We start from the raw sequence: 16,575 nt of genomic DNA, 5'->3' as shown, positions 1-16,575 counted from the left end.
TATAAAACTTATTTGGAGCGAAATTTGTGTAGTTACATAAATAAATTAAACATTTAGGACCGATAAAGAATAATTTCGAGAGGACATTTGTATGGGGGCTAGGTGAAATAATGGAGTGATTTCAGCCAGTTTCAATAGGTTTCCTTGGGCCGAAAATATAATATGTACCAAATTTTATCGAAATATCTTCAAAATTGCGACCTGTAGTCTGCGCACAAGGTTTACATGGACAGCCAGCCAGACGGACGGACATCCTTTAATCAACTAAGAAAGTGATTCTAAGTCGATCGGTATACTTTAAGGCGGGTGTTAGACCAATATTTTTCGGCGTTACAAACATCTGTACAAACGCATTATACCCTCCCCACTATGGTGGTGTAGGGTATAATTATACACGTCGCCGGACATAATTGATTTTCATTGTCAAAAACATAAATTTTGCCATTAGTTAGTAAACATATCAAAACTAAGATAGCCAAAATATGTAAACATAAATATTTAATTTAATTTTGGAAAAAAGTTAATTGTCTATATTTGATCAGATAAAAATGATCATAGCTAAATTATTATCGATAATGAACTGATTTTTTATACCCTTCAGCTTCGTGAGAAGGGTATATATAAGTTTGTCATTCCGTTTGTAATTTCTACATTTTTCATTTCCGACCCTATAAAGTATATATATTCTGGATCCTTATAGATAGCGGAGTCGATTAAACCATGTCCGTATGTCTGTCTGTTGAAATAAATTTTCTGAAGACCCCAGATATCTTCGGGATCCAAATCTTCAATAATTCTGTCAGACATGCTTTCGAGAATTTGCTATTTAAAATCAGCAAAATCGGTCCACAAATGGCTGAGATATGAGGAAAAAACCAAGACAACCTCGATTTTTCACCTATTTTTTACCTATATCTGGATTACTAAGACATTAATATAGACAATATGGATATCTAATGATAGATATTTCAAAGACATTTGCAACGACGTATATAAGACCATAGTAAGTTGGACCTACAATGGGTCAAAATCGGAAAAAAAAAATTTTAACCCGAATTTTTTTTTTTTCAAAAAAAGAAATTTAAAAAATAAAAAAAAAAAAATTTTAAATTTAAAAAAAAAAATTAAAATAATAATCGAAAAAAAAATTTTTCAAAAAAATTAAAAAAACAACTGGAAAAAAAATTAAATTTTGTTTACCTAAAAATATTTAAAATTTTGAAGTATAATTTGGTGAAGGGTATATAAGATTCGGCACAGCCGAATATAGCACTCTTACCTGTTCTTTCTAAATTGGTTGGATTGTAGTCTTTGAAAACGGTACACTACATGGCATGTGTTATAAAATATTTGTTAAAGTACTATATTTACGTCAATACATCGCCCGGATAAAGTTAAAAGTATTCTCTTTAACCCTATATATGATTTTATATACGCCCGGACCCGCGCGTAAAACATTAACATATATATTAACAATTTTTATTCAAATAACGTCCATTTTATCTATATTAGTTATGGCATTTTTTTAATGTATGGAAGGTCCAACAATTTGTATGTGATTAAATTGTTTACTGGTTCAAAATTTTTAGTTAATTTTTGTCATAATATCCCTGCCAATTTTTTTGAACTGATTTTACTAATTTTCAACAGCAAACATTTAAGATCATTAGAGTAAATATATAATTTTCATTAGCGTAAATACATAGTATGTATGGCTAAATAAAAATAAAAAAGGCTAAACAAGATTGAAAAAGGGCTAAATTGGCAACACTGCTTAGAACTAAATTTGTTTAGCGTGTACTAAGAAGGGCAACCCGTGCCGACTTTCGATTTAGTTTTGAGGTGCATTTACAGGGAGAAAAAAATGCATTTTATCCGTTTTTTTTTTAAAAATTTTGCCATTTGCAATTTAATTTAAAAGAATCGAAATGTGTAATTGTAATATTAAAACAAAAGTTTATTCTTACTTAAAATATATCCATATTTATTTTACATTACCTATTCGCAGGTATAACCAAAAAAAAATATTTTTTTTAACGGCAGTTTCAAAACTCCAATTTAAAATTTTGTTAAACAAATTTCAGAATTTTTTGATCATCACATGGGGATTTATTGACAATATAATCATAATATTAATAGGCAAGTCGATTTCTTTAGACCCCTTTTACGCTCATATTAAACATTCAATTTGGGCAAAAAATATACCATTATAAAGGGATTTATTCACAGATGTGCAGAATATATATTTTATTGAAATCGGTTTAGTTTTTTAGGAGTTATAAGCGTTTAAAGATGTTACTAACACATATGCAAAAACGTGTACATGTGAAACTTAAGCTAAAATGAAAACAAAGCAATGCATGTTTGTCTAATTTGTTGTTGTAAATAAATAGTAACCTTGTATATTTGAATCATGGTACAGAGTGAAGTTATTCACCATAGCAATAGCGCTCATTATTTTATACCTGAAGAGGTCTTTTTTGCCGCCAATTTTTATTTTTAAATACTCATATTAAACAGAAGCCAAAAATTCAGGTCTCTATGTAAATATTTTCCCTATAAACAGGGTGATTCAATATGCACCTTTTTATTATCTGACTGAAAAGTAGGATTTTGTAATAAATTTTGAAAATTCAAAACGCTTGATTTTCAAAAGTGATTTTTATGAAGTAAACGGGTTTCGTTAAAATGGTTTCATAGCTTCAATTTGAATGTATATATATTTATCGAGCCATTAGCGCCAAATTATCGTAAACGACAAAACACAAATTTTACAGGAGAGTCTCCCATCGGATGCGTCCCAGGTGGCGGATAGTTGGAGCAATTGCCTAGTCTAGTGATACTGCTTTTTACAACAGGTCACTGGCCCTGACAATAGATCGAGTGATGTCAATATCTTGAGTAGAGTGTCCAAAAAACCGACAAATTTGAAAAACCGGTTTCCGGTTTAACCGAAAAAGTGTTTTTTGAATAAAACCGGTTTTGATTAATGTCTTTTAATAATATCGGTTAAACGGTTTCGGTTTTTGTCTTCAAAAAAACCGGTTAACCGGTTTATATTAAATTTTTATTTAATATGAAAATGGTTTCCTTAAATTTATTTTTATTTATGGAAATTTGTTAAGAATTGTGTACTAAATCTTCGGAAATTTTACATTTTTGAATTTTTAAGGCTCTATCTATATGCAATTATTTTATATCTTTTACGAAATATTGTCAAATGCTATAATATTCTATAAAATAAATCAATATTTTTAAAAATGGTATCAAAGTTTTTCATAAATATGCTTGAATGAGCTTTAGAAAATACATTTCATTAAAAGCGGTTAACCGTCTTACAAAAACCGGTTTGTCAAAAATCCGAAAATTTAGAAAAACCGAAACCGGTGGAGTTTGCGGCGATATCGATTGGGAAGTGGTAAGGTGGCCACCGATATTAAAATAATTGTAAATAAATAAAGTTGGTGATAGTTGTTAATTTTATTTAAATAATAAAAACACAAAAGAAATTTTTTTTTGAAAGTTTATTAAAATAAAGAAAAGTTAAAAATGATAATGAATAAATGACTAAAAGCATAAAAATATAAAAAAACTAAAATCTAAAGCAAAAGCTAAAACTAAAGTTAAATAAATTAAAAAACTAAAAGTTAAAATAAGCCTAAATTCGAAACTAAATGCTAAATAAAACTTAAACCTAAAATAACTAAGACTAAATTAATAATAAACTTAGAGACTGAGTTAAAATGAAACTAAAGCTTAAAAACAAATCTAAAAACTAAATAAAAATAGAACTAAAACTTAAATAAATCAGAAAGAAACTAAATTAAAATAAAACTAAAAGCTAAATTTAAATATAAAAATAAAGCTAAAATAAAATTTAAAACTAAAACTAAATGAACCGAAAAACTAAATGAAAAGTAAAAAGTAAAACTAAAGCCAAGAATAAAAATTTAAAGCTAAAAATAAAGAAAAACACTAGGGCTAAAAATACAAAAACTGAAGCTAAAATAAAAAGTAAAAAAAAACTAAATCTAAACTAAAATATAAAACTACTCCTAACTAAAACTTAAAAATAAATCTATAAAAAGACTAAATAAAAAAAGAACTGAAAAAGAAAGAAAGAAACAATCATCATAATATTAATAGGCAAGTCGATTTCTTTAGACCCCTTTTACGCTCTCATTATACATTCAATTATGGTAAAAAAATATACCATTTTAAAGGGATTTCTTCACAGAAGTGCAGAATATATATTTTATTGAAATCGGTTCAGGTTTTTAGGAGTTATAAGCGTTTAAAGATGTTACTAATACATATGCAAAAACGTGTACATGTGAACCTTAAGCTAAAATGTAAACAAAACAATGCATATTTGTCCAATTTGTTGTTGTAAATAAATAAGAGTAACAAATAAACAGTATTGATTTCGCTCTGTTTAAAGTGAGAGTTGTTATAGAAAACAAAGAAGAAGACTTTAGTAATTCAAAGTCAATTAAAAAACTATATTTTGAAGGTGTTTTTTTTGTTTGTTTTCTAACACCCATATGCATAAACAATTTTTAAATTTTTCAAAGGTTTATAAAACAAAATTTCCATTCAAAATTTGTTTTATAAACATTTGACAAATTTAAAAACTGTTTATGCATATGGGGGTAAATACTTCATACGAATCAATTTCTTATCACGGCATGAAGTTTAATAAAAAATGGGACGGGTTGGAACAAATGGTGAGCCACCTCCCATACAAATTAAATAGTTATTTATAAATATTTTGTGAACTTGCAAGATTCTCCAAACTTAGTCTAAATGGCTCATTTATAATTTTGCATAGTTTCGCTGAAATTGTTCGGGATTGAAATAGTGAACGTGGCCCTATACAAAGTAAATAATTAATTTCGAATATCTGTAGAACTATAATTGTAAAAGTGTTTAAACTTTTTACGAATTAATTTCTTATTACTGTGCGGAGTTTATCTGAATATAGACGGAATTGGATTAGAGGGAGTAGCACCTCCCATACAGAGTAAATATTGATTTCGAATATCTGGGGAACCAAAATGGGAGAGGTCGGAAAAGGAGGTGAGTCACCTTCCATACAAAGTAATAATTGGAAGGTTATTCAAAGTTTGTCCGCATAGCTCTCTTACAATTTTACAGAGATTGTCTGAAAATTGTCGGGATTGTAGTAGTTGTCGTGGCACAATGTAAATAATTAATTTTGAATATCTCGAGAACTATAATTCTAAAAATATTTAAACTCCGTATGAATCAATTTATTACCATTCTACGGAGGTTAGCCAAAAACGAATTTATTCCTGATCCCTGTACGAAGTTTAGCTAAGCGTGATCGGCGTAGTAGGATGACCCCTCCATTATAAAGGAAAGTTAAAGTAAAGCTTGATATGAGTTATTTTTTTACACAAAAGTTTTAAAAATGGGTGGGATCAGAACAGTGGAGTGGTATCTCCCATACCAAATTAGTTAGTTATATTTTACATGTGTTATTTTCTTACCATTGTACGTAGTTAGGTTGTATTAGAAAACATTCATATTTTTTTAATTTTACTAGGGTAGGGGTAGGGGTAGCGAAGTGCCCGGGTTATGCTAGTATTTAATAAAAATAAAAAAAAAATAAATCTGCCAAATTCCACATCCGCCACATAAAAAAAATCCATTCCATCCGCATCAATTCAATCTGCATTTCGCCATCTGTAATTTTCTACATCAGCATCAATCATCCGCAAGAGTCAGCCTAGTCATCATCCTTATGGTCATCGTTTCATCCGCCATAGCCTTACTAGTCATCTTTCTGGTCATCCTCCATTATCATCTTGTCCATCCTCATCAGCGTTGTCATCCTCTTTCACCATACACCACATACTTCAGCACATACATAATAGCCATCATAACAGCCCATATTCAGCATAGCACCATCATCAGTATAAAACAGCACCAGGTATCTGTAGATAAACAAAAAAAATATATTAAATATTCATTATACCCTACACCACCATTGTGGGGAGGGTATTATGCGTTTGTGCAGATGTTTGTAACGCCCAAAAATATTAGTCTAACACTTAAAGTATACCGATCGACTTAGAATCACTTTCTGAGTCGATTAAACGATGTCCGTCCGTCCGCCTGGTTGGCTGGCTGTCCATGTAAACCTTGTGCGCAGAGTACAGGTCGCAATTTTGAAGATATTTCAATCAAATTTGGTACATATTACTTTTTCGGCCCAAGGACCAAGCCTATTGAAACAGGCTGAAATCGGTCCATTATTTCACCTAGCCCCCATACAAATGTCCCCTCGAAATTGGACTTTATCGGTCATAAATGTTTAATTTATCTATGTATCTACTCAAATTTCGCTCCAAATAAGTTTTATATATGGGGCATTTCACGTCAAGTGAACCAACTTTTAAAGCGATGAAATTTGCACCAATGTTATTGGATAGTAATTCTATTGGATAGTAATTCGGACACCATTTTTCAACAAGATCGGTCAAGAACTCTCTGAGTTATAGGAGGTCAAAATTTGACATTTTGGATAAACAGGTGTTTTTTTATCCATATAACTTATTACCTATTGTTCTTAGCAAAATGTGTCCGAATAGGCCTATCAGTCTATAGTCCTTCCTCTTGAAGGCCATGGAAAGGTTGATTGATCTGATCCTTCTTTCATCGATTAATCCAAACTGGGCTGCTTGAGAGATTCATCGCTTGTGAGATTCATAGAGAAATCACTCGAGCACAAAGAATATGCATTGGGTGGCTTTTTTGGATATTGAAGGGGCCTTTAACAATGTGACGCCAGAGACAATTCTTTCGGCTCTAGGCGGTCTGAATATAGATTAGTCTATTATCCGCTTCATAGGTAGACTTCTGACCAATAGAGTCATTATTTCTTCTGTAGGAACTGCTACTATCTCCACTCTTGTGGAATCTTGCCATTAATATATTACTAATGAAATTAGATTCCATGAAGTGCAAAACTGTTGCATATGCTGATGATGTCGCTGTAGCTGTTTCTGGGAAACACCTGGACACATTATCACAATGCCTACAAACTTCACTTAGTAGACTTAGCCAGTGGAGCACTGCTAGTGGACTGGGCGTGAATCCTGGGAAAACGGAGCTTGTGCTTTTCTCCAGAAGGTACAAAATTCCCTCATTCCCACTGCCGCTCCTTAAGGGAGTGGAACTTAAGCTCCCGGATAGTGCTAAGTATCTGGGAATTATTCTAGACTCTAAGCTATCCTGGAGCCAGAATATTCATGCGAGAGCGTCCAAGGCGGCTATCGCCATTTATGCTTGCATTTATACTAATGTATGGAGCACTAGTATGGTGGAAGGCTCTAGGTAAAGCCACCTACTGCGGGATAATTGAGAGAATCCTGCGAATCTCTGCACTAATGATTACGGGTGCCCTGCGTAGTACTCCGTCCCGTGCTCTGTTTGTAATGGATGCACTGGATATGATTAGGTACTGTAGGAGCATGGGACATGCTTCAGTTGTACTGGCCATGCTTCTATTTTATGGACACTAGAGTATCCCTTATAATTAAATTTTTTGAAATGTTGAAACGGTACCCCTGAAAACTTTCGTAACGACCTAAAATACCACCAAAAAAATGTTTAGCTTGTTCTAAGAAGGGCAACCCGTGCCGACTTTCGATTTAGTTTTGAAGTGCATTTACAAGGGGAAAAATAATTTTTTTTCAGTTTTTTTTTAAAAAATGTTGCTAATAAGTAATTACTTTTGCAATTTATTTTAAAATAATCGAAATGTGTACGTAATTATCGTTCTAATGAGATATAAAAGACAAAACTTGGTTAAAAAAGTTTAATGTTATTAAAAAATCGCCGGGCCCTGAACTTTTAAAATCACGAAAAACACAGTCATTTTGACCCCAAGTGCTCTTAAGGGTTAATTTCCATTTTTGTACTATTATTGTAGACACTAGACTTCATGTTATATTTTCTTAAGTTTCATCAAAATCGGCCAAAAAGTATATAACATTTCGCTATATTCCCATTAGAAATTCCAAATATTGAAAAATTTGACATTTGACCTTTACGATTTTCGAGAAAAACTAACTTTTTGGCCATATTTTTACGAATGAGTAATTTTAAATACAGTCTGTATAACGTTTTCCGATTTTAGGAAAACATTCAGACTGTATTTAAAATTACCTGGACGATAATATTCTGAACAGATTTTACTTAAAATTAATAACAGTAAGGAAATTGGGCTCATTCGTAAAAATATGGCCAAAAAATTAGTTTTTCTCGAAAATCGCAAAATTTATATCGCAGGTACGGAAAAACTATAGGATGTATTGACATACTTTTTTCACATTTTTATTCCCTATTATATTGTCAATAAATCCCCATGTGATGATAAAAAAATTCTGAAATTTGTTTAACAACATTTTTAAAAATTTGAAATTGGAGTTTTGAAACTGCCGTTAAAAAAATATTTTTTTGGTTATACCTGCGAATATGTATATGAAGATAAAAACTCATATACAAGTAAATATGGATATATTTTAAGTAAGAATAAACTTTTGTTTTAATTTTTCTCAAAATATGTTAATTTTGTTCATACATTTCTTGTTCTAGTGTCCTGAGACAAATGGCCTGGCGATTTTTTAATAACTTTAACATTTTTTAACCAATTTTTGTCTTTTATATCTCATTAGAACGATAACGTACACATTTCGATTCTTTTAAATTAAATTGCAAAAGTAATTACTTAATAGCAAAATTTTTAAAAAACTGAAAAAAATGCATTTTTTCCCTCAAAACTAAATCGAAAGTCGGCACGGGTTGCCCTTCTTAAAACTTAATAATTTTGTTGGTGGTATTTTAGGTCCTTACGAAAGTTTTCAGGGGGTACCGTTTCAACATTTCAAAAAATTTAATTCTAAGGGACACTCTAATGGACACGTTTGTCATATATACAGATGGTTCCAAGTCTGCGGTTGGGGTGGGTGGTGTCTTTTATATTCCCCATCTTCAGAAGAGGGTGTGTTTCAGGCGATTAAATGGGCGGTACACTGGATGAAGTACTATAGGCTATTTGGTGTGAATATCCGAATCTGTACCGACAGTAAGCCTGCTATCAAATCCCTATCTGGCGTCTATTCGACATCCAGATTGGTACATGAATGCCGGGTATCTCTTAATGAGATGGCGAGATATTCTAACCTGGAGCTATTCTGGGTGCCTGGTCACTAGAGTGCTCCAAGATTGTATGGGCGAAAAAAAATTCTAGGTACAGGCCGTCCCCCCTCTAGAATTGTCCTATGTATTGTAAAATACATAAAATACATTTACACGCTGTGTAAAATATTAGGATGATAGGATAGCGTTAACTGGTGGCGCAACGAAGCTGAAGTTTTGAGGTGCATTTTTTCAGTTTTTGTAAAATTTTTGCCATTAAATAATGACTTTTACAATTCAATTTAAAAGAATCGAAATGTGTACGTAATTGTCGTTCTAATAAGATATAAAAGACAAAAATTGGCAAAAAAAAAATGTTAAAGTTATTAAAAAATCGCCAGGCCATTAACGTGTCTCAGGCCTCTAGAACAAGACATTTATGAACAAAATTAACATATTTTGATAAATATTAAAATAAAAGCTTATTTTTACTTAAAATATATCCATATTTACTTGTAAATGAGTTTTTGTCCTCATAGGATACCGTTAACCTATTCGCAGGTATGACCAAAAAAATTAAATTTTTTAACGGCAGTTTCAAAACTCCAATTTCAAATTTTTAAAAATTTTGTTAAACAAATTTTAGAATTTTTGGATCATCACATGGGGATTCATTGACAACATAATAGGGAATAAAAATGTGAAAAAATTATGTCAATACCTCCTATAGTTTTTCCGTACCTGCGATATAAATTTTGCGATTTTCGAGAAAAACTAATTTTTTAGCCATATTTTGGCGAATGAGCCCAATTTCCTTACTGCACAGAAAAAACTATTTCTTAAACCGTTTCAATTCAAATATTTGCTCAAAAACAAAATTTCTTTATATTTTCTATTGAATTTTGAGTTATTGGTTGAATTTCAAATACAAAAAATATTGAATATATAATTTTCGTAATTGAAAACACATTTTTGTTATTTTTTGTGTTTCAATTACGAAAATTATCTATTCAATAATTTTTGTATTTGAAATTCAACCAATAACGAAAATTGTATATTCAATTGTCAAAATAATCAAATTCAAAACTCAAAATTCAATAGAAAATATAAAGAAATTTTGTTTTCTTTTTCTTCAATATGGGATAAATGTTTGAATTGAAATATAATTTTTTTCTGTGTGTTATTAATTTTAAGTAAAATCTGTTCAGAATATAATAGTCCAGGTAATTTTAAATATAGTCTGATAGTTTTCCTAAAATCTTTTTTTCTATTATAACAATTACGTACACATTTCGATTCTTTTAAATTAAATTGTAAAAGTCATTATTTAATGGCAAATTTTTTACAAAAACTGAAAAAATTGCTGTTTTTTCCCCTTGTAAATGCACCTCAAAACTTCAACATCGTTGCGCCACCAGTTAACGGTATCCTGTCATCCTAATATTTTACACCACATATTTCTACAATACATAGAATTATTCTAGATGGGGGGACGGTCAAAATTAGCAATTTTATTTTTTTTGGAGCACTCTGCTGGTCACTCTGGTGTACCTGGCAATACTATTGCGGATGAACTGGCCAAAAGAGGCTCACGCCTCCAAGTCGAAGAGATCGATTACTTGGTCGGTTTAGCGCTATCCTGCTGTAAGTCAATCACACAGCGTAAATTATTTGAGTCTGCTCAACTCAAATGGTATAATTTGACAAATTGCTCGATATCGAGACTCACATGGCCCGTTTTTGACCATCATAGGTCAATGTCCCTCACGGGGCTACCTGGGACTAGGCTACGAGCTCTGATATCAGTGCTCACGGGAATCTCTATGCCAGGAGACTGAATACTCCATATAATGACTTCTGTAGGAGTTGCCATGATGAAGACGAGGATGAGACGATTGAACATCTCCTCTGTCTTTGCCCTGCCTTAGCAGGGGCTCGGACTGCGACAATATGTAGTCCATTTTTGCACGGCCTAGCGAATCTATCTACTCCGGATGTCAGGAAGATTGAATCGTTCATTCGTGCGACAGGTTGGTTCGGCATTGAACCCAGTTCTGATATGTGAAGGACCTGAGCATGGTAATTTAGGGTAACACAAAGGGACCAATTTATGGACCCAAGTGAGCTGGTTGATACTAGCTGCCTTTATAACCTAACCTAAGCTCTGATTTAGAATATATTGAAAGTGACTCGCAAAATTTAGAAGCTCAGCTCAGTTTAGCAATAAAAGAAGTTCAAAATCTACACAAAAGAACTAATATTGCCACAACGAACAAACAAGATTTTAATTATTTGGACTAATTTTCAGAAATATCGAATTAAATATTTTATACAATGCAATTTTAACAGTTAAATAATTTAAAGAACAAAATATAATTAACTATTATTATTATACAAAAGTATCTATTAATATTAAATTAAATTGCATCCTTTCTTTTGATTTCAAATTCTGAGTAATTTGACTGAACAATTTTTTAATTTGTTTTAATAAAAAAATAATTTAATATACCTCAATTCTTAAATTGACAAAAAAGGCTAAAAATCGGTTATTCTAACCGGTTTTTGAAAGAAAAAACCGAAAACCGGTTTTTTAAAAATTACACTTTTCGAATTATTCGAAAACCGGGTTTTAGAATATGTCGAATATTTGAAAACTCTAGTCATGATCGTGTGTTTTTTGCACTGTGTTATTTATAGAAAGTTTCATTAAATCATGGAAAAACTCAGATGATTTTCTATCTCCAATTTCTAATTCGTTGAGAAGTTTTTCAAAACGAAAATCCTCACTCATAGAAAAACGCTCAAGTATAATTTTTTTAATATATGGATATTTATTAGAGTGCCCAAAAAACCGGAAAATTTAAAAAAACTGGTTTCCGGTTTAACCGAAAAAGTGTGTTTTTGAAAAAACCGGTTTCGATTATTATATTTTAAAAAAACCGGTTAAGCGGTTTATATTAAATTTTTATTTAATGGAAATTTATCATTTTTGAATTCTTTATGCATTTATTTTATATCTTTTACGAAATGTTGTCAAAAGCAACAATTTTCTATAAAATAAATCAATATTTTTAAAAATGGTATAAACATTTTTCATAAATATGTTTGAATGAGCTTTAGAAAATATATTTCAGTTAACCGTCTTACAAAAACCGGTTTGTCAAAAAAAAATAGTTAAAATAACCGAAACCGTTGAAGTTTACAAAGATGAAAATACCAATTGACCGGTTTTGGATACTCTCATGTTTATATTCTAAAGGTGGATTGTGAATTACATCTACTAATTTATTTAGAACATCATCAGATAGAGAAATAATAACAAGTTGATATTTAGTTGTATCATCTATGATGCCTTTAAAGGTAAATGTTAATTCTGTTTGTATGAACCAAGTTTCAGGACATGAAACCCAAAATTGTGGTAATTTTATAGAAACTTGTACTGGATTATTAATTTGTATGTTTGTATTTGAGTTGGTATTAGAAAATGACATCTTGAAGTCTGAATTATTTATATTTTGTTGTTTAGTGGCGTATCTTGTTCGTTGAACGGGTTATAACAATTCTGTATATAGATAATTACTGGTAAAGGATTTACAAATAAAAACATATTGTAAAATTAATGGTACACAGAAAAAATAAATTCATAATTGGAATGAATTTTGTAATAAATATTATTAATCGAACATGAGTTTTTTTCCCAAACTTTTTTCATTCAGAATAAGAACTTGTTCATAAAATTGTACATGATGGAAATTTTGGCTTTTTTACATAAATTGTAAGATATTTTTTAAAAAAATTGCGTTATAATTCTATAATCGAATGAATTAGTTAAAACAATTTTGCATTATTGTCATATATTGGCCAATATTTTAAGATGAATTAACAATATCTGAAACTTAAAAAATGTTATTAATCATAATAAAACATCCATAAACATTAAAGCAGTTCATTCTCCATACAAAATTTAGTTAATTTCGCGCATATTTTCCCATTTTGTAGCTGAAAATCATAAAAAAATAAAAAATGTTCAAAAGAAAATTTCAAACATTTTTGAACAACAAAAAAATATTCTGGTTTAATTAAAAACACATGTTTATATATATTTTACATAACTACAATTATGCAATTATGGTTATTTATTATTATTTGTTTGATACTAATACTAATTATATATAAGGAATCACTATTTTCTAATATTACATACTAAATTATAAGCTAAGTTTTAAATAAAGGTGTAATTCATGTTAGCATTAGTTACAACCTGTCCTTTCCATCAGCCAGCCCTTAACGGATTCCACAATTTCAAACTCATTGTTGAAACAGCCGCGGCAAATATGTGCAGTTAAAGAAAGACGTCCTTCCACATTTATATGCTCGCACATATAGAACATCGAATGTACGGATTCTTTGCCCATTATAAAATACATGTTTTCAAACCGATGACCATTTGCCTTAAATAAATCTTCATTGCCCGAAGTAATATTCCACTCACAATAGCGTACCTTTGCGGTGGATGGTATACTCGACTTCTCTTGAGTCATTATGCGATCAAACTAAAAAGAGAAAGAAAGTTATTTGTAAGTATAAATTTAGAATAAATATTAATCTGTTTCTATAAAACTTACCCAATCATTAACTAGAGGTATGGAGTCACATGGTGAACGCTTCCTGCGTGACACTGTAATTTGAGGACAGGATTGAGGATGCCTGTAAATAAATTGTTATTATTAAATACATAGTTTATAAATGATTAATTAAAATTAAATACTTACATTGATATGGAATATGTAAGTTTTAGAACAACATATTCAACTTTAATTTTAGGTGCCATTTTCAAAAAAAATTATTTAAAATATCTATTTAAATTACCAACTGAAGTTCTTGATGCTTACTGTGCCAAGATCGTTTTAGTTGTGTATAAGAAATTCGTAAATCTTTAGTCTTTTATACTTTAAAATCTTTAAGCTAAACATATTATCAGATGTCTTGTTCCTAATTTAGGTTCTAGCTCATAAATGAGTTAAGCGTTTTATGATATAATGGGACATTTTTAAAATTTGTGTGCGCTTTTAGGTAACAGAATAATTTGCAGCCGCAGCAATTAACCCTAATTAAAACATCCTTAAGTTATTCTTAGGAATCTACAGGTAAAATTATGCACACATGTGTGGAAAAATATTAAAATATTAATTTTAAAATGATATTTTTCTACAATTCCGAACATATATTGCATTTTTATGAGTTAATAGTTTTCAAATCACCCATGATGTAATAAGTTAGGTGAGAGCCTTTCGACAACAATCACAATATTTGTTGCTGACAACAGCATAGGTTTTGTCAAAATTGAATTTGTCAAATAAAAAATAAACAAATTTTATTTTTGCATATTAACTAAAAACGGCCGTTAAATTTAAATTATTTTTGAAAAAGAACAACGGTTAATAGTGCTTTATCCAAATTTCATTATATGAAATCTTTTTATTCACATTTTCATTCATGTTTTTTGATTTAATTTGTTTCTTCTTTGAAAATAAAATTTATTATTTTTTCAAAATAAATTCAGTTTGACAAAACACAAGCACTTTCAAAATAGATAAATAAAAATCAGCTGTGTTGTTGATTTCACCTTACTTAGTGCATCCTGAAGCCACCTGTAAATTTTAAATTACGATATTAATGATTTATTGATTATTACACCATTTTTCATTGAAACTGAGAACAGTATACCTGATATTGAGAAAATTTCAAATTAAATTGAGAATTTCCATTTTAAATTGAGAATTTCAACTTTAAATTGAGAAAATTCCAAACGAAATTAAGCGATTTTACGTACAATACGTCCTGAATCTGGATAGAAAAGTAGGTATGTAAGATTTTGTAATATATAGTATCGGCCATAACTAAAGCGCCCCCTCAGTGAATTTGTGAGGGTGACTTCATTGAAATTTATCTTATTTTGTTTAATTATTTCAAATTCGCATTAGGTTTTACTAAATTTTTCTTTGGCTGTATTATAAATTCTACTGTTTGAACAAAATTACTATAATTGATTTTGTTTTTCAATTTTTTTATGTTTTGTTTAGTTAGCTTTGATTTTCATATATTTCTAATTTGTCTAATAATATAAAATTTTTCATTATTTGAAAATTGTCTTAAAACTCAGTCGATCGCAAGAGCTCATTAAAATACATTTTCTTTTGATTTTTTTGATATTGGTGGTTGATCCCTAGGTCGTATTTGCAAATTTCTTTATCGAATCTTTTTCTAATTGAGGTAAGGTCATTATTTCTATGATTTTTAAGATTTTGTTTGTAAAATAGTGATTTTTTTAAATATAGTGCATGTAACTCGAGATATTTGGTGCTAAAACTGACCCTATCTAAAATCGTGATCTTTGGAACGATTTTGCTTTTATATCAAGTAATTCAACATACAATTCTATGAGAATTCAAATCTGCTTTTATAACAGAAGATTCAACATCAAATTTTGTGAACGACTATAAAATAGATCCGAAATTTCGTGTGTCAGTTGAATCCATTGAATAATATACCTATACATATATCGCATATAAGGTTAAATCTTCTCAAACTCAATTACAATTGTCTGTTAAGGACCAAATTTTAGACTAACGTGTTAATAATCTTATCTCAAAACTTTGATATCAAACAATAATTTTCGGTTATTCGTATTCAGTTAAACAGAAATTGTAAATATTGCTGAAATCTTTAAATTTTAATCACAAAATTCTAAATTTTTGCATTTAAATTCTAAATTTTTTATCTTTAATTTATAATAATATTCCTAAAATTCGAATTTTCTAAAATCATTTTATTTTTTTTGTTAAATATTATTGTAAAATATCATTTTTGTTTTAAATTTCAATATGTAATTAACAATTGATATGGTCACCTAAGATAACTTTTATTAATATATTTGAAAATATCCTAAAACTATACTACACAAAATAATTAAAATTACTAATTGAAACATAAAGAACACATATACAATAATGTGGAATCTGTATTAGATGAAAATTTAATTTTTCATTTAATACACAATCCACAAACCACACACTTACACATACAGTGGTGGTCAAAACATATGCAACCAGCAACAGAATTTTACAAAAGTGGTTTAAACTACTTTAAGATGTAAACAAAAATATTCATTTGCTTATAATATTTTTTAATTTATGCTTTAAAAATAAGAATATGAAATTTAATTCAGAATTTTTTGCATTGAAAAGAAAAAAAATTTAAAAAACTACGTATGGGTTGATATTTCATTGGCCAAAACATATGCAACTAATTGCTTTTAAAACATTTCTGTCTATAAAACTTAATATTTCGTGGCAAATCCTATATTTTCAATGACGGCCTTACATCGGCAAGGCTGTGAAGCTATCA

The 16,575-nt window shown here is 29.7% G+C and overlaps 1 protein-coding gene across 1 annotated transcript; it reads right to left on the bottom strand.

Moving 5' to 3' along the window:
• Positions 1-13,418: 13,418 nt before the first annotated feature.
• Positions 13,419-13,999, bottom strand: LOC135961305 (uncharacterized). Its single transcript, XM_065512797.1, has 3 exons — positions 13,941-13,999; positions 13,794-13,875; positions 13,419-13,721 (listed from the first exon to the last, which is right to left on the bottom strand). Exons 1-3 carry the CDS (start codon positions 13,997-13,999, stop codon positions 13,419-13,421), a joined length of 444 nt encoding a protein of 147 aa, XP_065368869.1.
• Between the last annotated feature and the right edge of the window lie 2,576 nt (positions 14,000-16,575).

The sequence above is a fragment of the Calliphora vicina genome, chromosome 5, assembly GCF_958450345.1.
Source record: "Calliphora vicina chromosome 5, idCalVici1.1, whole genome shotgun sequence".
NCBI classification, from domain to species: Eukaryota; Metazoa; Arthropoda; class Insecta; order Diptera; family Calliphoridae; genus Calliphora; species Calliphora vicina.
The sequence above is the reverse complement of the archived record's forward strand: the minus strand, read 5'-3'. Positions and strand labels throughout refer to the sequence as shown.

Excerpts from the sequence above, each read along its gene's own strand:
- LOC135961305 (XM_065512797.1), bottom strand. The coding sequence starts at position 13,999 with ATGGCACCTAAAATTAAAGTTGAATATGTTGTTCTAAAACTTACATAT. Across the intron at positions 13,876-13,940 it reads CTTACATATTCCATATCAAT|GCATCCTCAATCCTGTCCTC; the intron begins GTAAGTATTTAA and ends ATTTATTTACAG. Across the intron at positions 13,722-13,793 it reads TACCTCTAGTTAATGATTGG|TTTGATCGCATAATGACTCA; the intron begins GTAAGTTTTATA and ends TTCTCTTTTTAG.